This window comes from Sinohyriopsis cumingii, chromosome 2 (assembly GCF_028554795.1).
Source record: "Sinohyriopsis cumingii isolate HCF-2022 chromosome 2, ASM2855479v2, whole genome shotgun sequence".
Taxonomy (NCBI): domain Eukaryota; kingdom Metazoa; phylum Mollusca; class Bivalvia; order Unionida; family Unionidae; genus Sinohyriopsis; species Sinohyriopsis cumingii.
In genome coordinates this window covers 169257248-169285222 of record NC_142962.1, presented here as the reverse complement: position 1 = coordinate 169285222, position 27975 = coordinate 169257248, and the positions used below count along the sequence as shown (strand labels likewise).

At 35.4% G+C, this 27975-nt stretch overlaps 1 protein-coding gene across 1 annotated transcript in view; it reads right to left on the bottom strand.

Annotated features, from left to right (window-relative positions):
* LOC149806279 (CUB and sushi domain-containing protein 1-like) overlaps window positions 1–27975 on the bottom strand; it is a 155017-nt gene that overhangs the window by 109937 nt on the left and 17105 nt on the right. Inside the window, exons 5-9 of the mRNA XM_089935547.1 lie at window positions 26261–26467; window positions 17075–17173; window positions 11888–12018; window positions 4544–4757; window positions 1695–1843 (exon numbers count right to left, since the gene is read on the bottom strand). Of these exons, the coding sequence (XP_089791673.1) occupies window positions 1695–1843; window positions 4544–4757; window positions 11888–12018; window positions 17075–17173; window positions 26261–26467 (800 nt within the window). The remainder of the gene's footprint in view (window positions 1–1694; window positions 1844–4543; window positions 4758–11887; window positions 12019–17074; window positions 17174–26260; window positions 26468–27975) is intronic.

Sequence of the window (27975 nt, the reverse complement as noted above, 5' to 3'; positions counted from 1 at the left end):
TATAGGCCTTGATGCCAGGAGGTTATTAACAACTGGTTACACATCCCTCAAAAATATTTGATATATATGTGAAAAAGATAGCCACAATTTGAATGTTAGATCTAACTTTCCATTCTTGACACCAAAATGATTTCCAACAAATGTGTGCACCAGTGGTTATGTGGGGGTTTGTTTACAAGTAAAAAATCAGATGTTCAAGAAAGAACAAAAAGCAAATAACAACAAACCATGCATAAGGATGATTGACAAAGATAGTGGGTATACCATAAACTAACAATTATGTGCCTGCCTATCAGTTATTTATTTACACTGTTCAGCTGCATAATGAGGGTTTTCTCTTATCGGTCCTTATGTAAATCATACACACAATGCTGTGTAATGAGTGTTTTCTCTTATCGGTCCTTATGTAAATCATACGCATATCGGTCTTTATGTAAATCATACACACAATGCTGTGTAATGAGGGTTTTCTCTTATCGGTCCTTATGTAAATCATACACATAATGCTGTGTAATGAGGGTTTTCTCTTATCGATCTTTATGTAAATCATACGCATAATGCTGTGTAAAGAGGGTTTTCTCTTATTGGTCCTTATGTAAATCATACACACAATGCTGTGTAATGAGGGTTTTCTCTTATCAGTCTTTATGTAAATCATATGCATAATACTGTGTAATGAGTGTTTTCTCTTATCGGTCCTTATGTAAATCATACGCATATCGGTCTTTATGTAAATCATACACACAATGCTGTGTAATGAGGGTTTTCTCTTATCGGTCCTTATGTAAATCATACACATAATGCTGTGTGATGAGGGTTTTCTCTTATCGATCTTTATGTAAATCATACGCATAATGCTGTGTAAAGAGGGTTTTCTCTTATTGGTCTTTATGTAAATCATACACACAGTGCTGTGTAATAAGGGTTTTCTCTTATCAGTCTTTATGTAAATCGTACACACAGTGCTGTGTAATGAGGGTTTTCTCTTATCGGTCCTTATGTAAATCATACGCATAATGCTGTAATGAGGGATTTCTCTTATCAGTCTTTATGTAAATCATACGCATAATGCTGTGTAATGAGGGTTTTCTCTTATCGATCTTTATGTAAATCATACGCACAATGCTGTGTAAAGAGGGTTTTCTCTTATTGGTCTTTATGTAAATCATACACACATTGTTGTGTAATGAGGGTTTTTTCTTATTGGTCTTTATGTAAATCATACACACAATGCTGTGTAATGAGGGTTTTCTCTTATCAGTCTTTATGTAAATCATACACACAGTGCTGTGTAATGAGGGTTTTCTCTTATCGGTCCTTATGTAAATCATACGCATAATGCTGTAATGAGGGATTTCTCTTATCAGTCTTTATGTAAATCATACGCATAATGCTGTGTAATGAGGGTTTTCTCTTATCGATCTTTATGTAAATCATACGCATAATGCTGTGTAAAGAGGGTTTTCTCTTATTGGTCTTTATGTAAATCATACACACATTGTTGTGTAATGAGGGTTTTTTCTTATTGGTCTTTATGTAAATCATACACACAATGCTGTGTAATGAGGGTTTTCTCTTATCGGTCCTTATGTATATCATACACACAGAAAATGTAAAATATCTGTGTTGTCTTGAAAATTAATTAACTCTAATCACCAATTAAAACTATATACAAGAAAAAGGCAACTCCTCACCTCAACTGATATGACATCATTGTCACTAGTAATTGTCCACTCCAGGTCAAGATTCAGTAGACTGGGGAACTGGCCATAGAAAGGAGATGTAAGTTCCTGCCATGTGGTTGTGGCTGTCAAGTTTCTGGATCTTTCCAGCTCAGCAATGTCTGAGAGAGAAAATTCAAAAACATCTAAACTACCATTGTCCAGAAAGAGGGCTAAATTGGCCAGGTCAAACAAGAAAATATGATCACTCAAACTTGTCATACCTAGGGAGCACATGCAAGGGAGGAGAGGTCCTGTGATAAAGGTAGTTCTGTTGAATGAAATTCAGAAGGCTGCTCCATGTTTTGAGTTATCACCACTTTGCCAAAAAGATTGCATAGTTCTGCTTATCTAAATATATTTCCCCATCAGTGATGTAATCAGATACCTCCACACATGGAAAGTCTGTGCTTGTTGACAATTTTCAGGCATGCAAAAATAGAGAGGTTAGGAATTTATAATGACATCAATATTATCATCCTCATAATAATCATTACAAAATTTATTCTTATTGGTTAATTGATTTGATTGCTTGGAGGTACAAAAAGAACATTACAGACATTACTAATTAACTGGTGCTTATCGATGACTGGAGAAAATTCAAAGATATATACAAGTGTATACTATCAAGGAGTATTAAAACTAAAAGATGCATGTAGGAAACATACAGATCTCTCAATACAAAACATGCAGTGGGATTTTCATTCTTAAAAATACAATATTTCATGAAAAATCTCTATGCACATGTTCAAAAACAGAATTAGCACAACAATTGGGGAAATAATCTTCATATTTCTTTCATTCCTATATTTTCAGATGTAAAAATATAAGATTTCCCATCATGCCATGTGATGCTTGATTGTACATGCCTGCAAAAGTTGAACATGTAACAACAACAAAAAAAGAGTACCTTGTGAACTAGAACAAATAAAAAGAAACTGCCTTACATTAAAGACATAGAAATTAATCTTTGATAAAGAAATTTGATCAGATGCTGTTTGCATCTCTCTAAAATTATTTCCCCTTACTTCCTTGACAAAAATGACAAAATCCCACTGTGATGTATTGCTGATCAGACTTGCATTCTTTTCACATACGGTCAAATAGTTTACAAAATGACAAAAATGTAATTTACCATGACAGATTACATCAACACAATCTGACCACTTTCTTAAGTCATGTATATTTATATGATTTACAGACTGGGTCAAATACCTTACAAAATGACAAAAATGTAATTTAGCATGACAGATTACATCAACACAATCTGACCACTTTCTTAAGTCATGTATATTTATATGATTTACAGATTGGGTCAAATAGTTTACAAAATGACAAAAATGTAATTTAGCATGACAGATTACATCAACACAATCTGACCACTTTCTTATGTCATGTATATTTATATGATTTACAGATTGGGTCAAATTTAAGCTTACAAAATGACAAAAATGTAATTTAGCATGACAGATCACATCAACACAATGTGACCACTTTCGTAAGTCATGTATATTTATATGATTTACAGATTGGGTCAAATAGCTTACAAAATGACAAAAATGTAATTTAGCATGACAGATTACATCAACACAATCCGACCACTTTCTTACATCATGTATATTTATATGATTTACAGATTGGGTCAAATAGCTTACAAAATGACAAAAATGTAATTTACCGTGACAGATTACATCAACACAATCTGACCACTTTCTTATGTCATGTATTTATAGTATCAGGTTATGAAAGAGAGGTGAATTTACAAAAAGGGGTGGGGGTGAGTGTTCTATATTGAAGAATGAGTTTAATCTTCTAAACTTTGATTCAAGAACAAGTCTTGTATATAATAAAAATAAAAAATTTCCTATGTTAATACTGGAAATATTTCCTGTAGTGATACCAGAAACTATATATTTAACTCACCGCTTTGCCACTCATTAAATTATCATGTGTTTGGTACTACATGATGAAATATAACTGCAATTAATGTAGGATAAGAAAATATCCTCTATGTTGTCTTTAATATTGATGACATTGTTATCCTTAATGTTGCTGATATTGTTATCCTTAACGAAGATAACAATGCCCCACCCATCATGGGTTTGATTCAATGTACAGACATCCAAGTTAAACAGTTATATAAGCTACTCAAATATCAATGGAAAACACTGAAGATTACATGAAGATATCATTACAACAACGTATTTAGCAAATCATTTTAATTTAACCAGTCATTTTCAAGAAAAATTGTTATACAAAATGTTGCAAATATTTCATCCAAATCAAGTGGTCAGTGCATAAGATTCCCAAAAATATGGATGAACAGACAGACAGGACCAAACTAAGAGGCACCTACTGTAATTCAATACTATCTTTATATTTCATTTTGCAAACCTATTCCTATTAGCTTTCAACTTTCACTATATTTTGTTTGCTTTAGTCAAAATATCGTAGAGGGCCTGTGTTTGTTACAAAAAATTATTCAGTTATCTACTGATGCAAAGAAAGGGGAGATAATGCAAGTCTTTTCAAAAGAAATTACGTGTCTTTGTCACATTAAAAAATAATATGAAACTTGAAAACAAAGGTTTTACTTTAAATTACATCAAGAAAAAAAAGTAAACAGATGGCATGTCTTAATGAATGAAAACATCTCCATGGCATGTCTTAATGAATGAAAACATCCCCATCTGTGCAGAAACCAATGTGAAAATGAGAAAACAAGGAAGAAAATAAGAAAAAATTTGATCTTTTCCTGTACATGTTTAGCATTGTCTTTTTTTTTCTTTTTTAAGCAACAAAGGAAAGAGAGGAATGCATACTTGTTGTCCAGTCAACGCTAAATCCTGCTGTCTTGATGATACTGTCATCTGTTACAAGGCGGATGAATATGAAGTTATTGGAGGAAAAGAAAGTGCTAGGTTGAAGAAGCCCTGTCCAGTTGGCCAGCAGTGTGGATGTCATAAAGGAAAGACTACTGCTCCCTGTCCACACCTGTAGGAAGTCTGCCATCTCCTCTATATTCACAGCTGACAACTGAAAGAGGAATACCATGCATCCAAATGTGCTTGATTACTTACAATGTTCTGGTTTAAATTAAAAATCAATAATTTCTCATAAATCAAATGCCTATTGCTGTTAAGGAAATATGTAGAAGTTTGTTTTTGAATGATGTTAGATTCATGTGTTCTTAATAATCATTGCAAGATCATTTATTAGAAAAAAAGAATTTTAATGCCATAACACGATATGATAGGAACAAAAAAAACTTCATAACATGGTATGATAGGAACAAAACTTTCTCATTAATTTTTAAACACAATTCTTTTCAGAGAAAACAGACACAGATCATTACTTCTTCAATCTTAATCATTTGAATCAAATATAACCCAATACAATATCAATACCATAACCCTGCTTCTATGATTTTTTTAAAATAGGACATCTACCCCATCCCTTTCTAAAAGTGAGAACATTTTAAATTGAATGAGACAAATTTTGCTGTCTTGAGAATTATGAGTCAAACAGAACAACATGTTTCAAGTGATTGCAGCATCCTTAAAAGAGACAGACAAAAGGTTACTGTGTGTCGATTTATTTCATGTAAGTAATTCTTTAGCTTCTATACCTAATCTGCATTTTTAAAAATATTTACCAAGATGGATTCCTTTCTGATGGCATTCATACATGTCAAGCATGGGTGTAATAAAGCATTTCTCTTCATTTAAAATAGGGCAGCAAAATTATTTTTGATATATTGACCACACCAGTAGCCTAATGGTTAGAGTGTTAGCCTCAGATGCGGGAGATCGTGGGTACGAACCCCGGCCAAGTTATATGAAAGACTTATAAAAATGGTGCTAACAGCAGCATCACAAGGCACTCAGCATTAAGACAGAAGTAGGAATGGTCAGCCTGGTGTCAGAATAATGTGACTGGATGGGACATCATGCTAAATGTCTGCAGCATTATGCTCTAGTGCTAGACATCACTATAAATTGCCACACTGCAGCCACTGTAGTGATATGACTGAAAAATTGCTTAAGCTACTTTAAAAATCCAAATCACACACTTTTTGATATTCAACACATTCTGGTACATTCCTCTTGACTGAACACATGTCAAAGCAGCCTTGGGTTGGCAACTCATAAAGCTACCAATATTGCAGAAAAAGCACCAGTGTGCAGTCTTTCCCTATTTCCTTTCCACCTAGATGATGAGCTACAATGTTCATAAAAGCAGGATTTGCATCCTTTAATGACAGGATTGATAATAAAATTGAGAAGGTCAGTACATAATCCTGTTCATGATCATTTTCACCTAAGGTCATCCTTGTCATGGACAAGAAAATATACTATAAACAAATCTCTTGTACAATATTATACCGTTCATGTATCTGCAAGAAAAACATTTGCTTTCTGTACATTTTTCAGACATAGGGAGTGTATTATGAGCACATTTTTATTCTGGAAAAGGGTTAAATAGTTTGAAGTTTGAAAGATTAGTGAAATTTATGTCTGAACAAAAGGCCCCAATGAGCCAATTATTTTGGTTGATGATTATTACCAGCATTGGAGTAGGGGGAAGAGGTTCTTGTTGGAAGACTTCACTACATGAATTAAGAGCAGAAATATATATTGCTTTGTCCTAACTCTTCCCTTTTTTTTGATTTACCCAAAAAATATATCCACATCCAAAAGCAAAATCTGCACCAGTATCAATCAAACTGTGCGACTTAAGGCACATTGGTTCATTGAAAATAAACTGTGGGATTCTCACAAACCCATGTTCCTAGAAAGAACACTGCAATGTAATTCACAGTTATTCTGGATACTGCACTATCATGATGTTGTATTTTCATGTCATTATGGGCTGTTGAAATTGCTTTTCACCATACTGAAACAAGTTGAATTTCAGAATTCTGCATTCAGTCATGAATTTGGAAAAGGGTTTTTGTGGTGGGTAAAACTGATTTTAATGATGTAATACATACCTGTCACTACTGTATTGCTTTAATACATACCTGTCACTACTGTATTGCTTACAGAGGAAAAACTGGGATGTGAAGATAAACATTCTCAAGGTCAATGGTTGCTGCGTCTTATGGAATTCCCTACTGAACCTGTAGTCTCCATCTTTAATGGTACCTCTGCAAAAAACTTGTTTCAGGCAGACAGACTGATAATCAACCAAAATTTTCCACCCTTTTTGGGAATCCAAGAAAATCCAGGAGCAGATTACAGGAGAATGCTCATTTAACACCCTGCATCCTTCTATAGAAGCCTATGCACCTCTTTTCTTAATTGCAGCAGATTTGAATGGTGGGAAAGCATGGGTCTCCTTGCCTGAGGAAGACTTTTCCAGAAATCAAGCTGGTATCCTTTCTTTATTACTGAGAGGACCCATCAACTGCCTGTTATGCTTGACTAGACAAATGAAAAAAAGAACTAGCCAAGCACCAACTGAAATTCTGGGAGGATGGATGCATGGCAGAAGAGGGAATGACTCCCTTGGGCTGCCTGCCAACTAACCACCATCCCCATTCTTAGGAACTGAAGTGGGCTTTGTAAACTTCCTCCCTGAGTCTTTCCAGTGACTTCATATATCTATATATGGGCTAGAGGTTAGGCTAAGTTGAGTTGCTTCCAACAGTGGGTCTGCATACCTTTAATAAACTTTGCTGAAGGTCACATGTGGCAATTTGGATGAACATGCTTTCTGGCTGTTTTCAATGATCCAGGAAGAGATGTGAGGGACCTGTGTTATTTGTCCTTCAGGTGCTGAGTTGCCATGGAGTGAAGAAGATCTCAAATGAGGGACTCTTCCTCCAAGGAAGCAGTCTGATGAAGGTTCTTATTGTTATCTAGCAACATGTTAAAGACTTTATCAGTGTTTGGATCAACTTCCCAGTGGAGATGGAGCAGCTCCTTTGACAGCACATGGATATTGAAAAGGCATTAGTAAGCGTTTTGACAACTAGAGCTAGCAAATGCAGCTGAAGACAGATATTCCTCCATCACATGATTGGAGGAGGCTGCAGAGAATGCAAGGCTTGCTGAGAATGCAAGGCTATGGTGATGAGCAGCCCAGCCTTAAGTTCCAGTGCCTCCAGTATCTTAAGTGGAAGGTAAGCTCAGGCATGTGTGGAAATCCCAACTTACAATGCTGCAGCATCTAAGGTGGAGTTATCATAGAGGGGGCAACAGACCACCCCTTACACTGTCCAGTGAACTCCTGGTCTTACAAATCATAGCTGATGAGAAACAAACAGGATCTGGGCATGAGGCAGTCCCTAAGAATTTATCAAAGGACCAGATCTTGTCATCATCATCCATTGCAAGAGTTGATGAGTGAGAGGTGGGAAGGAGACACCATCTTGGCCTGTTCTTCAGCAAACTCATTAGAGTCCACTAATGCAGACATGATCTCCTCATCCTGCTCCATATACAGGCAGAATATTCTAACCTCATGTCACTCTTTTGTGGAGGTATGTTCATCTGTTAACACCACATGCAGAGCAATGAGACTGACCTTAGGCAGAAGAATGAGAATGCTTCTCAAGCATCAAAGGGAAGAAGACTCACCCACCTTCCTTCCTCTTTCTCTCCATAAAAACAGGTGATGTTAGTCTACAACTCACAACATCAGCACTGTTATCAAGACAAAACTCTGGTGTCCATGGCAGAGAAAAAGGAAGGGCAATTCACTGCCCAGAAATGGATGTCCCACATTCTGTAAGAATTAAGAGGGATCAGAGGAAAGGAGGGAGGATGCCAATCTGATTCCCTTCCCTCATCCAGTGCATGTACATAGATGCCCTGTCCCCAGGGGAGTTGATTGATAGCTTGGTGAGAGGGGGTCTCTTGCAGAAGGTGTGCTTTTGACCAGAGACCAGTACTCAAAGCCTGATGCCTGAATCCCAATGTCCAGTGACTGGTATCCAGTAAATGGTCTATGACCAGCCAACAGTAAGTGACCTGTCACAGGTGACTCCTTTTCTAGGGTGAGTCCATCTGCTCATTGCCAACACTGAACTATTTGCTTAGATATGGTACTGATGATAACAAGTGGTGCAAGACCACCAAACACACTATTTATAATAATGTATAATAATGAGTGGTGTATGATCACAGAAAACTGCTATTAATGATAATGATGAGCGGTGTATGACCAATGAAAACTGCTATTGATGATAATTATAATGAGTAGTGTAAGACCACTGAAAACTGCTTTTGATGATAATGATAATGAGTGGTGGATGACCACTGAAAACTGCTACTGATGATAACGATAATGAGTGGTGTAAGACCAATGAAAACTGCTATTGATGATAATGACAATGAGTGGTGTATGACCAATAAAAATTGCTACTGATGATAATGATAATGTGTGGTGTAAGACCACTGAAAACTACTATTGATGGCATTGATAATGAGTGGTGCATAAGCACTGAAAACTGCTATTGATGATAATAATAATGAATTGTGTAAGTCCATTGAAACTGCTATTGATGACAATGATAATGAGTGGTGTAAGACCATTGAAAACTGATACTGATGACAATGATAATGAGTGGTGTATGACCACTGAAAACTGATATTGATGATATTGATAATGAATCATGTAAGACCACTGAAAACTGCTATTGCTGACAATGATATGAGTGGTGTAAGACCACTGAAAACTGATATTGATGACAATAATAATGAGTGGTGTATGACCACTGAAAACTGATATCGATGATATTGATAATGAATCATGTAAGACCACTGAAAACTACTACTGATGACAATGATAATGAGTGGTGTATGACCACTGAAAACTGCTCTTGGTGACAATGATAATGAGTGGTGTAAGACCACTGAAAACTGCTATTGATGACAATGATAATGAGTGGTGTATGACCACTAAAAACTGCTATTGATGGCAATGATAATGAGTGGTGTAAGATCCCTGAAAACTGCTATTGATGACAATGATAATGAGTGGTGTATGACCACTGAAAACTGCTATTGATGGCAATAATAATGAATTGTGCAAGGCCATTGAAACTGCTATTGATGACAATGATAATGAGTGGTGTAAGACCATTGAAAACTAATATTGATGACAATGATAATGAGTGGTTTATGACCACTGAAAACTGCTATTGATGATAATGATAATGAATCATGTAAGACCACTGAAAACTGCTATTGCTGACAATGATATGAGTGGTGTAAGACCACTGAAAACTGATATTGATGACAATGATAATGAGTGGTGTATGACCACTGAAAACTGCTACTAATGATAATGATAATGAATCATGTAAGACCACTGAAAACTGCTACTGATGACAATGATAATGAGTGGTGTATGACCACTGAAAACTGCTATTGGCAACAATGATAATGAGTGGTGTAAGACCACTGAAAACTAATATTGATGACAATGATAATGAGTGGTGTAAGACCACTGAAAACTGCTATTGATGACAATGATAATGAGTGGTGTAAGACCACTGAAAACTGCTATTGGCAACAATGATAATAAGTGGTGCATGACCACTGAAAACTGCTACTGATGATAATGATAATGAGTGGTGTGATAATAAAATTGGTACCCTGCAAAAAAAGATTGGTGAATAACAGGAGAGCTGAACCAGCTTTAAATGTCATATCTTATAAGCAACCACTTGTTTTAAACAGCAACATCTGAGATGACCCTACAGAACAACATTTTTGTAGAAATAAACATGTGTTAAAGTTATATCACCAAAATTCAGCCATTCAAGTAATTTCTATCACATTTAACACCCAAGTGAAAAATAATTGTTACCTACATTACACTTATATTTTATTTGCAGTGGAAAATTTATTATTTATTGTCAATGTGACCATTTGAAAATCAACATATAAGATGTCACCATTGTGATAAAACTAAATTGACAGTTATTATATGTGTCAAATCTTCAACAAGACAGAACCAATCAGAATTAACAAAGTTGACACCTCATATGTCTGATTTTCAGCTGCTAACATCAATTAACAATATATCAGAAATTATTCTCTGGAAATATATCCAAAAGGTATTTTGTTTATGGTAAATAAAAATCACAGGAATGCCTGTATCATGATGAAGTGCCTGAATTTGTAAGCACCCACCCACCCACTTAAAGTGACAATTTTTTTCCTTCCCATGATTACTGGTCAACACAAGTTTGACTCTGTATGTTACCACAGGTAGTAACAGGCTTACTGGGTCATTTTAATGAGAACTGGCTGTATTTAGTGTATCAAGTAATCATCTACAGATTACTATGTAATTTTAACCATTTACCGATAGTCTTGATTTCATTTTGAAGTAACACCTGTAGGTAAGCTAAGCTGTTAATCAACACCAACTTACATAATGACCTTGACATTATGTTGTTTGCTCTGTGATTCAGCAACTGACAGTTTATACCACAATAAACTCAGAAAAAAATTAAACTCTTAAATCATCTACAGATTACTGTCATTTTCATCATAAATGGCTGTATTTAGTGTAACAAGTAATCATCTACAGATTACTGTCATTTTAATGAGAAATGTCTGTATGTATTGTATCAAGTAATCATCTATGGATTACTGTCATTTTAATGAGAAATGGCTGTATTTAGCATATCAAGTAATCATCTACAGATTACTGTCATTTTAATGAGAAATGGCTATATTTAGTGTATCATGTAATCAACTACTGATTACTGTCACTTTAATAAGAACTGGCTGTATTTTGCATAACAAGTAATCATCCTTAACTAATTACCATGCTATTTAAATGAGGACTGTAACTCTTATAACAGCTAATTATCTACAACTATGTCATTTTAATGAGGACTAATTCCTTTGTAATATTTTTCATGGTTTGGAAGAAAAAAACCAGCTGAGTCATCCTATGTATGACATAATAGATGAATAGACATCATCAAGCAAGACATTCAGAATCTTGTATCACCCTTGCATGTCCATTTTCAGAGCTATTAAATGTTTTAGCAAAACAAGTTTCTGGTGATTGAAGTAATTAAAAAACAACAAAATGAATTTAATAAAATTATATACTGATTTACTTACAGAAGCAAAAATTGTATTGATATTGTAAACTGGGATTTTGTTTTAAATTCCAAGTATGAGCCTAATTCTTACATTTATTTTGATCCTCTTGCCAACTGGTGCTTCAATAGTCCAAACACATTCACTGTTATTATTAATGCCGGATACTTGGAATCTGTCTGATATTCTTCCTCGAGTAGTTACAAGAAAGTGGCATTGGAGAGCTGAAATAGACAAGACAAGCTCATGTAAAGGGTTACAGTCTGGTTATTCAACTAATTAGAGGAATAATTATGTGTACAGCTGCCTCAATTCAGGTGCAATGAACTATCATTAGTCAACTAATTATGTGTACAGCTGCCTCAATTCAGGTGCAATGAACTATCATTGGTCAACTGATTTCACTTGTTACAGGCAGTAACTCTTTCATCTACAACATGACACTTTTTTTAAACACTGGTTCAGCTACCTACATATGCCACAAGTGGAATGCAATTAATCGACAATCCTTAAGTAGCAAAGATGGTTTCACATGGCATATGCTAATGCTCTTCATCTAAGAAGACTGGTAAAGCTAAAATCAAGATGGTGATAGTGCTGAAATGAATATTCAAATATTTTAATGAGAAAACTTTTTGGCATATATTTAAATCAGACATTTGTATTCAAACATCTATTATATCACTTATTATGAACATGTCCATTTTTAATGCACCATGAGAGTTAAAAATTAGACATTAAGATGGTCCCTGTAATAAGTAGTGTCACTTAGCAACCATTCCTATCAGAGCAAGAAATTGTGTTTTGCCTCTTTTTTCATTTATCAGACAATAATGTGATAGTCACAAGTAATGTAGATAGATAAAAAGTGGCAGAGACAAACTTGTTGGTCTACACTACCCTGTACATATACACTAACTTGTTTCTGTGAAGCTAGCAAGCTGATGGCTGCCATGGACTAATTACAAAGAGCTGTATGGGAGATGGCTGCCATGGACTAATTACAAAGGGCAGTATAGGAACACTTTCAATCTTTGTAAATCCCGATTGGCATTGAATGGTATGACATCTAATCCAATTCAGTTAGAAAAGTGACTCTACTATCAATTGGTGCTGAGACTATTCCATGAGGACCTCATGTTCTTACCTGGAATGATTATCTGCTAGGATATTGCACAGAATATGGCAGTCTCAGAGACTGAGCTCCTCTAATGGGCAGCCTTCCACAAAAAGAGTAGGCACATGTGTACTATCTTGATATCTGAGGTGCACTATAACTGATAAAGCAACCATAACACAGTGATGCATTATAGGCTGAAACACCCTATAAGGCTGGAAATCAGTGCCACATTTCCAAGTTGTTTTATGAAGAGTCGCTTCTTTTTGGTACCAAATCCTTAAGAACTAAATCTGGCTCCATCTAATATTCTGAATCTGTTGCATCAGTGGTGTCTTGGGGTGTTAATGAAGACACTGGTAAAACAAAACAAGCACAATTAGCCACCAAGACAGATGGTATTGAAAATCAGGTCTCCATGGAACAGAGTCCATAGAGTGTCTTTGTATAGTCACTAGTCTGCAAGAAGCAGTAACTGGATAGGGTACAAGTAATGTCTCTCTATTTTGTTCATCCTTACTGGAGGAATACAAATCCTTCCAAGACTGATGGCCATATTCATACCCACAAAGACAGTGCCATGACAAGAAATGAGATCTGACTTCCTAGATTTGGGATAAGACTGAGACAGTTCATGACAAGAAATGAGATCTGACTTTCTAGATTTGGGATAAGACTGAGACAGTTCATGACAAGAAATGAGATCTGACTTCCTAGATTTGGGATAAGACTGAGATGACAAGAAATGAGATCTGACTTCCTAGATTTGGGATAAGACTGATACAGTTCATCATTGTCCAACAGAGGAAGGGTCTTTAAAAGAATCTCTGACAACAATGTGCATCAACCAATCAACAAAATACTGGAGGATACAAATCCCTAGCAACTTCAAGTGGACAGCTATCACACCATTTACACTGATAAATACATTGGGAGCACAGGCATGGCCTAATGGAAATCTCAAAATTGATTTAAAAAATCTCATCGAAAGAAAAAACATATTTCCTTTGTTGACGTAAAATGGGGATATGAAGGTACATACCCTAAAGATAGATGGAAACTGCCCGTTTGCAGGGTCACATGACATTCCTGACCAAGGCAGTAGTATATGTAATGAAGCATTCTTCTGAAGAAATCTATTTAAGACAGAAAGGTCAATAATGAGCTGAAACATTTAGCCTTTGTTTTGACACCAGAAAGATCTAAAGATAGAAACAGAAAACTGGAGCCCAGTCATTTTGCACCCTCTTCACTGCACCATCCCAAACAAGGGTGTGTCCCTCTGCCCTTAATTTAGAAAGACTCTATAGATTGGAGAGTATCTTTTTATCCTCGGAAAAGTAAGGTTTAGGATACAAGTCAGGTGAAGTTAGGATACAAGTCCAGTATTCCTCCTCCTCCAACACCTGACATAACAGGTGGGATGTGCAGGGGACCACAACAGAGGTGAAATGAAAATACCCACTGGTTCCTCTGAGAACTCATTGGAGGAAACTACATCATTGTCCTCAACCCTCTCCTGAGGCAAGACAGGACTTTCCATCCTAGTATCTCTCCAAAAATGGAAACATCAAAATAGGGTTCCCATCATCCTGAAGTTGCTCATGGATGGTGATGGGACTAACTGTACTAGCAATCTGCCAAAAAGAATGGGATCACTAAGGGGTAAATAGTTCCCCCACCTCTTGATTTTGCTGGCCAAGGCCCATAAGGGATGGTGCAGATCCAGGGTCTGTCACATCTGCTCTGACTTAAAACCATGGTGCTGGGGGGCAGGGGGCGGTAAGGAAGACTCACTTTAAAAGGTGGTAGCCACATACCCAAAAAAACAAGAGCTGGAGGGGATTCCAATCCAATCCTCCTCAGTGGTATTATAAGTCCAACCATTATACTCATCAGAGTTAAACAGAAACATATTACAGACAGAGGTGGAACATAGAGGAGGTGGGATTGACTCAGTTATTTTTCCCTGACCAACAATCAAAATGCTGTGACTGGTGGGTTACTAGTGCTTGCTGATGGTGACTAGCTAGTTATGCCTAGTTACAGGCAGCTAGTCCAAGACCAGTCTAGCAATGAAGATCTGATGGACATGGTAATAAAGATCACTGCTCCTTCAATCTCTGCAAAACATGATTGAGTCACTGGGATATGGACCTTGATAGGATACCACCATCCCTAAGTGGAAGGCATTACTCTCTGTAAGGTGTTCTTCCTCCCTTGTTAGCAGCCGAGGATTGATCCCTCACCAGTAGTCTTTCAAAACCTAGGGCAAGTTACAAGTTTTGTGGATTTTAATGCCATCTTTCAGCACATGACAAGCTATACATGGCATCCAGTATATTTGGTAGAAAAAGAATCCAGGATGAACCACCGATCCACATGGAGTTAGTTCAAGGTTTATAATAATGGCAGCCATAATCTTGACAGATCAGAATTATTAGTGACAAGAGTTCCAAGTTGACCTGATATTTCTCACCTGGCAAACATTGGTTTAGAAGGTAAATGTGGCCATATTGCAGATGCCTTTGGTTCAAATACATCGTGTCATAATTTGCATCTATTGGCTGAAAATGGTACTACTTTAAGAAATTTGTATGAATATGAACTGTGCTATTGTTAGAACTCTACCTACCACATTTAGTACAATATATTAAGGCCAATATTGGTGAAAAAGTTTTTCAATTATAGTGTTTTTTAAAAATAATTAATAGTAATACCTGATGGGATTTAAGTATCCATTGTAAATTCTTCACCTGGTTGCAATGGAAACAACAAAACAAGACAACTTTGACAGAGCATATTCAAAGAAATATTCCTAGCTTTTGATGGTAACCTGGCTCAGCCATTCTAGAGATATTGAAATAGGTTGACTGAGGTAGTGTAAGTAAGGTAACAACCACTGACACAAAATTTTAATACAGCACTCTCCACAAACATTCCTCTGAATCATGATCAAAACTAGCTTTTCCTGAGAAGAAAATAAAAATGGTTCTCCATTTGGTTGCTGTGGAAGCAACATTGTTGCTAGGGGATCCTATCCAGACATAATTTGAAAAAGTATGTCCTATAAAACATTCCTTCAAAGTTTTATCAATATTGGCTTAGTTGTTCTGGAGAATAAGCTTAAAAAAGGTTTCCCAACCAGTTGCCATGGAAGCCACACCATGAAGCCAGACTGGGAAGAATTTTTATAGTGATTGCTAACAAACATTCCTACTGAGTTTTACCAAACTGGCTTTTGTAGAGAGAAGCTGAAAGATGTTTTCCATTTTAAATGTTGTTAAAGCCAAGCCACTGTTAAGGAAGCCAACCTGAACACAAATATAGCATGACCTGAGAGGCATTCCAATCAAGTCTTATCCAGAACTCAAGATAATTTACTGTTTGCAACAAATATGATGGATCTTTTAAGTTATTTTTGTTTTCTACAAATCAGTGCATAAATATTTTTTACAAGCTATATTTGGGGATCCCAAAAAGATAAAAGCAAATAATTTTACTTGCAAAATCAAAATAAACATACAACAGTTTAAATTCAAGTAGTCTTTCTCACATAAAAAAGATCACATCTTTGAATGTTAATGTATTCAAGAATGAGACTTTCATGGCAGTAAAGTTTTTGTCTGCTTTGTTTTGTGAGGTTTAATGAAATTTTTCAGCACAGGTCAGCCAGTATATTTGGTGGAGGAAGAACCCCATGAAGATCAACCAACCAATGGGAAGCTACTGAAATAATTACTCACATACCCATGTTGGTAGTCAGACAGGTGAGATGTGTGAGTGATATGTAAGGGCAAGCACCTAGTAGACCTCTCAACAGCCTGGAGAATGCAGGATATTACAATAATCTCATACTTTCCATAATCATTACATTAGAATAATTATACTTTCCATATTTATGACATTAGAATAATTATGGCACTTTCCATATTCATGACATTAGAATAATTATGATACTTTCCATATTCATGACATTAGAATAATTATTGTACTTTCCATATTCACAAAATCAGAATAATTATAGTACATTCTACTTTCATGACAGTAACAACTGATAAATCTTTTAATTTTCCTAATTACCATGATGATTGTTAATGAAACTTTCAGTCCACTACCACTGTCCAATTACTGACTAATGAAGCTATTCAACAAAAACTTACGGCAGTTCTTCTCATCAGAGTTGTCTCCACAGTCATTCTCCCCATCACACTTCCACCTGGGATTCAGACAACCATGTCCATTTTCACATCGGAAATAACCTGCATAAAATGTTTGGCAAATAAACAATGGAGGATATACACACAATGACCTTGACCTGGAAGTTACCAACACAAACATATCAGAATATTTTCATCTTTAAAACATTTCACATTCTAAATTTTATTTAAATTTACTAGAACTAAATTTCTTGTGCCCACATAATTCACAATACTCAGCTTTTTGGTTGGCATTGTATGTCTTATGACCAATTCCCTAGACCACAAATTCCATTATAACATTAGAAGTTACGAAGAATTTCTACATATTATACTTAAGATGTCAACTTTCATCAAATCATAGCTTACTGCACAGTTTGAAATGATGCAGTTATTACATCATGATATAATGCACAGTTTGAAATGATGCAGTTATTACATCATGATATAATGCACAGTTTGAAATGATGCAGTTATTGCATCATGATATAATGCACAGTTTGAAATGATGCAGTTATTACATCATGATATAATGCACAGCTTGAAATGATGCAGTTATTACATCATGCTATAATGCACAGTTTGAAATGATGCAGTTATTACATCATGATATAATGCACAGTTTGAAATGATGCAGTTATTACATCATGATATAATGCACAGTTTGAAATGATGCAGTTATTACATCATGCTATAATGCACAGTTTGAAATGATGCAGTTATTACATCACGATATAATGCACAGCTTGAAATGATGCAGTTATTACATCATGCTATAATGCACAGCTTGAAATGATGCAGTTATTACATCATGCTGCCAATATGATCACTGTTGCCTAAGTGTCAAGTAAAGTAATGCTATGAACTCTGGAATTGAGCAAGTAATATGGCATAGTTGCAACTTTGGTCTCATTAAAAAGCTAGGTCAAAGAAATATGCTCTTAAATTAGTGAAATTTCTGCACAGGCCAGTTAGACCCAGGTCTAAGGCATCATATTTTATTCACATCAAAATTCCAGAGTTTTTTTAAATATTAAGACATATGCTGAAGTGATTAAAATATACAGTGAAGTTACAACACTAATAAGCAGTTGCATAACTTAGATTCACAATTCACAACCCTTCTCGGGGCCCCGAGTGGCCGAGTGGTCTAAAGCGCTCTTCGTTACGGATCACTGCCATCTCACCTCTGTCTGCGGCGGTTCGAGTCTAGGATTCAGCCAATGTGGGTATGTGAGAAAGCTTGCCAGTAGCTTCTCGTGGGTCGGTGGTTCTTTCCGGCGTTTTCCCGGGTTCTTCCTCCACCATTAATACTGGCCGCCATATATAGCCTATCGCGTGCTGAAAAATGGCGTTAAATCCCACAACAACAACAACAACAACCCTTCTCTTCCTGCCACCCCTCACCTCTCTCCAATGGCTTGGAGTTGCACTTATGAATGGACCTAGGGCTGGCAAAAACCAAAATACATTGCTGCTTAAAATTTTAAGAACTGCAAGAATATTCCTAAGAAAGAAAATGATGATGTCAACAAAAAGTATAAGAGACCTTCAGAAATTTTAATGAGTTACAACTTGTTGTAAATCAGCTTCATAGGCATTCACCTGCAGAAAAGTAATGTGACCTGTATAATTTTTATCTTACATAAGCTCTCTCACTAACATCCATTTCTTATGTGCATTTATTAACATGAACCTAAAACCTTAAACAAATCTTCCTCACTCTTCACAGCTTTTCATGGTCCTTTTTTTATTCAGTATTATTAGAATCATGAGTATCAGTGTACTCCTTGTCAGAATCTTGCTAAACACTTACATTTGGTTGTATACGGTATCAACTGAGCATTGCCAGCCTCTCAGTAAATGACCTATTTGATCTGTACTTGCAAGAGAGTCTGAGATAAAGTGCTCCCTCTTTATATTGCTGTTCATAAAAATGACTGTATACTGAAGAATATTCCAACAAGGCTGTCATAACTATGCCAAAACAAAATAAAATATAGATCGCACTTAATTATGAGAATTGGCCAAGAACTAAACTTGGACAAAATAATTCAAGTAGCAATGACAAAACAACATTCAAACAATTTCATGGCATCCATCACTATCCCACTGGTTATAAGAGGGACAGCTTCATACACACCTGGCAAGGTTTACTTTTAGGTGTTCTCAAAAATATGAAAGAGTACTTTTTCTTAAGGAAGATCATCTTTCTATGCATGTTACTTTGTCACTGAGTGTTTGTGTGTCTGTGTGTGCATGCATATGTGTGTGTGTGTGTGTGTGTGATTGATTTGGAATTTTAACATAGCTTTAACAATTTTCCAGTCATATTGCTATGATGCCTGTGTGGCACTTTATAGTAGCTGTGATGTCCAGCACTAGGGCATCATGCTGGAGACAAACTAGTGTCAAAACTAGATGTTCTAAACTGTATATACAAGACAGTGTCAAAACTAAATGTTTTACCCTGCATATGGGCAGCTTTCTTTTGCATACCAGGGCCCAGCAGAATGGAATGAATTGCCCACTGAACTTAGACACAAAGATCACATTCAAGAGGGCTCTCAAAACTCACTTATTTTGACTGCAAGAATAAACTTAAAGGCCTAATAGTGTTTCCTACATTAAATATTCTCAGCATGTTTTTTTAATTTTTAATGTTTTTCTAATTTCATGGTGTTTGTTTTTGTAATAATATTATTATATGTTTTTTATCTTATAGGTATTGTCTAATGTTGTAAAGCACTTAGAGCTTCTAAAGATTAGGTGCTATACAAAGTCCTCATTATTATTATTATTATTATATACAAGACAGTGATAAAATTAAATTTTTACATTGCGTATACAAAAGAGCATAAAAACTAGACATTTCACACACTGCATTTACAAGATAGCATCAAAACTAGATGTTTTCCACTGCGTATACAAGACAGTGTTAAAACTAGATTTTGTATAGTGCATATACAAGACAGCATCAAAACCAGATGTTTCACACTGTTACACTGCATATACAAGGCAGTGTCAAAACTAGATGTTTTACACTGTTACACTGCATATACAAGACATTGTCAAAACTAGATGTTTTACACTGCATATACAAGACATCAAAACCAGATGTTTTACACTGTTACACTGCATATACAAGACTGTGTCAAAACTAGATGTTTTACACAGTTACACTGCATATACAAGGCAGTGTCAAATCTAGATGTTTTACACTATTACACTGCATATACAAGACAGTGTCAAAACTAGATGTTTTACACTGCATATACAAGACAGCATCAAAACCAGGTGTTTTACACTGTTACACTGCATATACAAGGCAGTGTCAAAACTAGATGTTTTACACTATTACACTGCATATACAAGACAGCATCAAAACTAGATGTTTTACACTGTTACACTGCATATACAAGACAGCATCAAAACTAGATGTTTTACACTATTACACTGCATATACTAGGCAGTGTCAAAACTAGATGTTTTACACTATTACACTGCATATACAAGACAGCATCAAAACTAGATGTTTTACACTGTTACACTGCATATACAAGACAGTGTCAAAACAAGATGTTTTACGCTGTTATACTGCATATACAAGACAGCATAAAAAGTGGATGTTTTAATAATAATAATAATAATAATAATGCTTTATCTACACAGGGTGACTCATTAGTCAAGGACTATTCTCCCTTGAGGCCCTCTTAAGGAGAGTATAACTATGCACGTTATATGAAGATAGCAATAATTACTGTTTATTTTAACATGTTTAGTATTAAAATACTAAATTCCATTATCTATTAGAAACACATACATGCTCATGATATCGCTTCTTAAATACTCTAATATTTTCAGCAGATTTTACATGTAGTGGAAGCTTGTTCCACAGAACTGTACCAGAGTATTGAAAACTCTTTTTAAATTGCTCTCTTCTTGGTTTTGGTATTAGAAGGTTTCCATGTGATATTGATCTCAACTGGTATTGTGTTGAAAAAGGCCTAAATAAGTCCTGAAGATACTCTGGTGCAGTTCCATGTAGGCATTTATATAAAAGAAATGCCTTGTCAAAATCTATCCTGCCATATATTGTGAACCATTTGAGTTCTGTAAATAATGCTTTTGAGGGATGATCAACAGATGCATCTAAAATTACATGTGCTGCTCGTTTCTGAAGTTTATAAATCCTGTCAAGCTCAGATTTAGCACAGTTTCCCCATACATTAGAACAATAATCCATTGTTGGAAGAATATATGACTTCTAGTATAGATTGCGAGTTTCCATAGGTAAATATTTCTTGATTCTGCTGAGAAGGGCAATTTTGGATGACAGTGTTTTACAAAGCTTATCAATATGGTCATTCCATAATAAATTATTATCTACAGACACACCTACAAGCCTTTCATGTTTGACATTTTCTAATGGATGATTATTTATTGCAAGAGATAGTTTGGGGTTCCCTGACTTGTGTAGCTTTTGTGATGTCCCCAAAATCATACATTTTGTTTTACCTTCATTAATTATCATCCTATTTTGTTGTGCACAGTTTTGAACTCTAATAAGGTCTGAGTTTAATCTCATTTGGATAACTTCAGTATCAGAACTAGATGTATACAAGGTTGCATCATCTGCAAACAAATCTGTGTTTGTGGATTCATTATTTAATGGTAGATCATTGATATAGATAAGGAAGAGGAGAGGGCCCAAAACTGAGCCTTGAGGGACTCCTGAATGAATAGTGCGAGTTTGAGAGCTAATATTGCCAATGCTTACTTGTTGATACCTTTGGTTTAGGTATGATCTAAACCAGTTTGAAGAAGAATTGTCAAACCTGTAACAGTTCAACTTTTGCAGCAGAATTTCATGATCAACAAGATCAAAGGTTTTCTTGAAGTCAAGGAAAACAATCCCAGTCATATGTCCATTATCCATTTCCTTCAGCCAAAGATCAATTAATTTGGTATGTTCTGTTTGGCATGAGTGGTACTTTCTAAATCCTGATTGTGCTTTATGAAATAGAGAGTATGTTTCGAAAAATGTATAGACCTGAATGGCTAAATGCTTTTCAAATAGTTTTGACAATACAGGTAGAATTGATATTGGTCTGTAATTTCCTGGATCCTCCTTTTCTCCTTTCTTAAAGATAGGTGTAACCTTTGCACATTTCAGTGTTTCTGGAAAATTACCACTCATTATATACAAGACAGTGTCCAACCTAGATGTTTACACTGCATATACAAGACAGTGTCAAAACTAGATGCTTTACACTGCATGTACAAGACAGTGTCAAAACTAGATACTTTACACTGCATATACAAGACAGTGTTAAAACTAGATGCTTTACATTGCATATACAAGACAGTGTCAAAACTAGATGCTTTACACTGCATATACAAGACAGTGTCAAAACTAGATGCTTTACACTGCATGTACAAGACAGTGTCAAAACCAGATGCTTTACACTGCATATACAAGACAGTGTTAAAACTAGATGCTTTACACTGCATATACAAGACAGTGTTAAAACTAGATTCTTGTACACTGCATGTACAAGACAGTGTCAAAACTAGATGCTTTACACTGCATGTACAAGACAGTGTCAAAACTAGTTCCTGTACACTGCATATACAAGACAGTGTTAAAACTAGATACTTTACACTGCATGTACAAGACAGTCAAAACTAGATACTTTACACTGCATATACAAGACAGTGTTAAAACTAGATGCTTTACACTGCATATACAAGACAGTGTCAAAACTAGATGCTTTACACTGCATGTACAAGACAGTGTCAAAACCAGATGCTTTACACTGCATATACAAGACAGTGTTAAAACTAGATGCTTTACACTGCATATACAAGACAGTGTCAAAACTAGATGCTTTACACTGCATGTACAAGACAGTGTCAAAACTAGATGCTTTACACTGCATGTACAAGACAGTGTCAAAACTAGTTCCTGTACACTGCATATACAAGACAGTGTCAAAACTAGATGCTTTACACTGCATGTACAAGACAGTGTCAAAACTAGATGCTTTACACTGCATATACAAGACAGTGTCAAAACTAGATGCTTTACACTGCATATACAAGACAGTGTCAAAACTAGATGCTTTACACTGCATATACAAGACAGTGTCAAAAGTAAATGTTTTACACTGCATAAAGACTGTTATATCTAAATGTTTTACACTGCATAAAGACTGTTATATCTAAATGTTTTACACTGTATTTACAAAACAGGGTCAAAACTAAATGTTTTACACTGTATTTACAAAACAGGGTCAAAACTAAATGTTTTACACTGTATATAAAAGACAGTGTTAAAACTAAATGTTTTACACTGTATATAAAAGACAGTGTTAAAACTAAATGTTTTACACTGTATGTAAAAGACAGTGTTAAAACTAAATGTTTTACACAATATATAACAGTCAGTGTCAAATCTAGATGTTTTATACCATAAATACAAGACAGTGTCAAACCTTAATGTTTGACGTTGAAGCTACGAGCCTTAAGTGTCCTGCACACATGATGGATGTTGTATGTACTACAAAAGTAGATAGACCTGCTGATGACTTCTATTGACAGTGTTGACATTGAGAGAGAGAGAGAGAGAGAGAGAGAGAGAGAGAGAGAGATTATTGTAAACACAAGTTGTGAATGCCAGCAAACATTCTGCAGATGTCTGACATTTTTACACTGACATATTAATTGCACAGCTGGTCTCTGCAGAGTTTCAGAAGTCTCAAGAGGCTAATTGAAAACACTTATTATCATGCAGAAAATACATTCATTAGCTAGAGTGATTTCAATATTTTTTTACATTCAGACTAGAGTGATTTCAATAATTTTTTACATTCAGACTAGAGTGATTTCAATAATTTTGTACATTCAGACTAGAGTTATTTCAATAATTTTTTACATTCTGGCTAGAGTAATTTCAATAATTTTGACAATTTTGTACATTCAGACTCCAGTGATTTTGATAATTTTGTACATTTAGACAAGAATGATTTCAATAATTTTGTACATTTAGACAAGAATTATTTCAATAATTTTGTACATTCAGACTCCAATGATTTTGATAATTTTGATAATTTTAACCTCTGTAACAGGATATAAAGGACATCAAAACAATTAGAAAGGAAAATATCTTTAAATACTATCCCACCTTGATTCATGAAGCTTGATGCATGTTGATAAAGGCTACACTTTTTCTTACTGCAAAAACAGGTTTCTTTGATTGTTACTTCATGCTTCAGGTAATCTAATGAATTTTTTTATATGCTGATGTATATGTCCGAGTCATGAAAATGCATACCCTTACAATCAAAGGTCAATGTGACCAACTAGACCATGGGACCAATTCTTATGTAAAGCTTACTGAATGCTAAAGTGGCACCATTTTCATTTAGGTCCAACTACACCATGGGATGAGTGTGTGTGTGTGTGTGTGTGTGAATTGGATTTTGAACGTAGCTTTAACAATTTTTCAGTCATATCACTACAATGTCTTCAGTGTGGCAGTTTATAGTGATGTCTAGCACTGGGGCATCATGCCACAGACATGTAGCATGATGTCACACCCATTCACATTATCCTGACACCAGGCAGACCAGTCCTAACAACACTAACCTCATAATGCTGAGCGCCAAGTGAGGCAGCTGTTAGCACCATTTTTGTAAGTCTTTGGTATGACTCAGCCGGTGATCAAACCCATGATGTCCTGCATCCAAGGCAGATGCTCTAACCACTAGGCCACCAGATCGGTCACCATGAGATGAATTTTTATCTAAACTATATTGAATGCAGAGAGGCACCATTTTCAATTAGGTCCAACTACACCATGGGATGAATTTCTATGTAAAGTATATGTAATGCCAAAGTGGCACCATTTTCATTTTGGTCCAACTACAGCATGGGATGAATTTCTATGTAAAGTATATGTAATGCCAAAGTGGCACCATTTTCATTTAGGTCCAACTACACCATGGGATGAATTTCTATGTAAAGTATATGTAATGCCAAAGTGGCACCATTTTCATTTAGGTCCAACTACAGCATGGGATGAATTTCTATGTAAAGTATATGTAATGCCAAAGTGGCACCATTTTCATTTAGGTCCAACTACAGCATGGGATGAATTTCTATGTAAAGTATATGTAATGCCAAAGTGGCACCATTTTCATTTAGGTCCAACTACAGCATGGGATGAATTTCTATGTAAAGTATATGTAATGCCAAAGTGGCACCATTTTCATTTTGGTCCAACTACAGCATGGGATGAATTTCTATGTAAAGTATATGTAATGCCAAAGTGGCACCATTTTCATTTAGGTCCAACTACAGCATGGGATGAATTTCTATGTAAAGTATATGTAATGCCAAAGTGGCACCATTTTCATTTAGGTCCAACTACAGCATGGGATGAATTTCTATGTAAAGTATATGTAATGCCAAAGTGGCACCATTTTCATTTAGGTCCAACTACAGCATGGGATGAATTTCTATGTAAAGTATATGTAATGCCAAAGTGGCACCATTTTCATTTAGGTCCAACTACAGCATGGGATGAATTTCTATGTAAAGTATATGTAATGCCAAAGTGGCACCATTTTCATTTAGGTCCAACTACAGCATGGGATGAATTTCTATGTAAAGTATATGTAATGCCAAAGTGGCACCATTTTCATTTAGGTCCAACTACAGCATGGGATGAATTTCTATGTAAAGTATATGTAATGCCAAAGTGGCACCATTTTCATTTAGGTCCAACTACAGCATGGGATGAATTTCTATGTAAAGTATATGTAATGCCAAAGTGGCACCATTTTCATTTAGGTCCAACTACAGCATGGGATGAATTTCTATGTAAAGTATATGTAATGCCAAAGTGGCACCATTTTCATTTAGGTCCAACTACACCATGGGATGAATTTCTATATAAAGCTTATTGAATGCCAAAGTGGCACCATATATATATATATATATATATATATATATATATATATATATATATATATATATATATATATATATATATATATATATATATATATATATATGCTGATCATTCAGCCCTGTTCTTCAAACCAATAATGTACTAATTCTCAATAACAATATCTGACTTCTTACCCTGTAGGCATGCAGGATACTGGCACATAAATGGCAGCTTCATATCACAGTTCTTAACAGCCCAAAAGCTATTATTTGACCCAGCCACACAGGCCCCCACTTCAAAGTCAGGCTCATTATTATTCCACAGTCCCTGCCACAGTGGGTAATCTCCTGTTTCTCCCCAGGCTGCTTCACCCTCATCTTTCTCATATATGCGATTCAGTCCTTCAAAAAAAAAAATTGTCATGTATACAGTTTTTTTCATTTCTTCATTCAACTTATAAACAATGTAATGGATGTAATGAATTCAATTGTTTGATAAGGAACATATCAGCAAAAATGTAAACTTTTTCTAGAATTACTGACATGCATGCAATAGTGAGCCCACTTTCTAAAGGACTGACATTTACATCACTTTTTTATAGACATACATTTGATATAAAAATGCACATTTATCTAGCCTTATATAGTCTGTAGTTAGTGAATTAAAATCAAGTTTCCCAAGGCTGCAATGACATCAGCTAGGAGCTATTTTAATTCCATTAAATGCTTGACGGCAGATATTATTCAGTCTTTCCAGAAAAAAATATAGATAAACTGATGTTCAACTTCTGCATCTTAAAAAAATTTGGCTACTTACATGAAAACAGTAGCCATTGTAAATACTATAATGATCATCATGCAGAAAAACAATCACACAAAAATGATCCTGCAGACAACAAAATATGGCCAAAAGACATAAAACAACAAAAGGAACATTAAGATGAGTTGATAAAAGACAAGAGAATTTATTTCTTGTTTACATCTTTGATTTTAAATTCTGCCTCAAAAGCTATGATCATTATTCAACCTTTCAAACCAGATTTATTTGGGTGACTGTCACAGGCTTTGAGAAAATTTGGAATGATAGCTGACAACAACCATAATCATAGTTCACATATCAGTATTTACCTACGTTAGCCACTACAAATGAGTCCTCATTCATATGAAATGTATACATTCCACACATCTCATTCGCATCACTACAAATGAGTCCTCTCTCACATGAAATGTATACATTTGACACATCTCATTCCCATCACTACAATTGAGTCCTCACTCACATGAAATGTATACATTCCACACATCTCATTCCCATCACAACAAATGAGTCCTCACTTACATGAAATATATACATTCCACACATCTCATTCCCATCCCTACAAATGAGTCCTCATTCACATGGAACAAAAAACAGTACACAATAAGGAACATTTAAACTCAAAATTTCAATAAAGTCACTGATGCTTGTAATATGAGACGTCTTAATGCAACAAGGATGTTGTACTTATCAAGATGAATCCCTGGCTCACAAAGCCTTGTCATTCTAGGTAGGTTGGTATGCATTTTAATGCCTTGTCATTCTAGGTAAGTTGGTATGCATTTTCATGCCTTGTCATTCTAGGTAGGTTGGTATGCATTTTAATGCCTTGTCATTCTAGGTAGGTTAGTATGCATTTTCATGCCTTGTCATTCTAGATAGGTTGGTATGCATTTTCATGCCTTGTCATTCTAGGTAGGTTGGTATGCATTTTCATGCCTTGTCATTCTAGGTAGGTTGGTATGCATTTTCATGCCTTGCCATTCTAGGTAGGTTGGTATGCATTTTCATGCCTTGTCATTCTAGGTAGGTTGGTATACATTTTCATGCCTTGTCATTCTAGGTAGGTTGGTATGCATTTTCATGCCTTGTC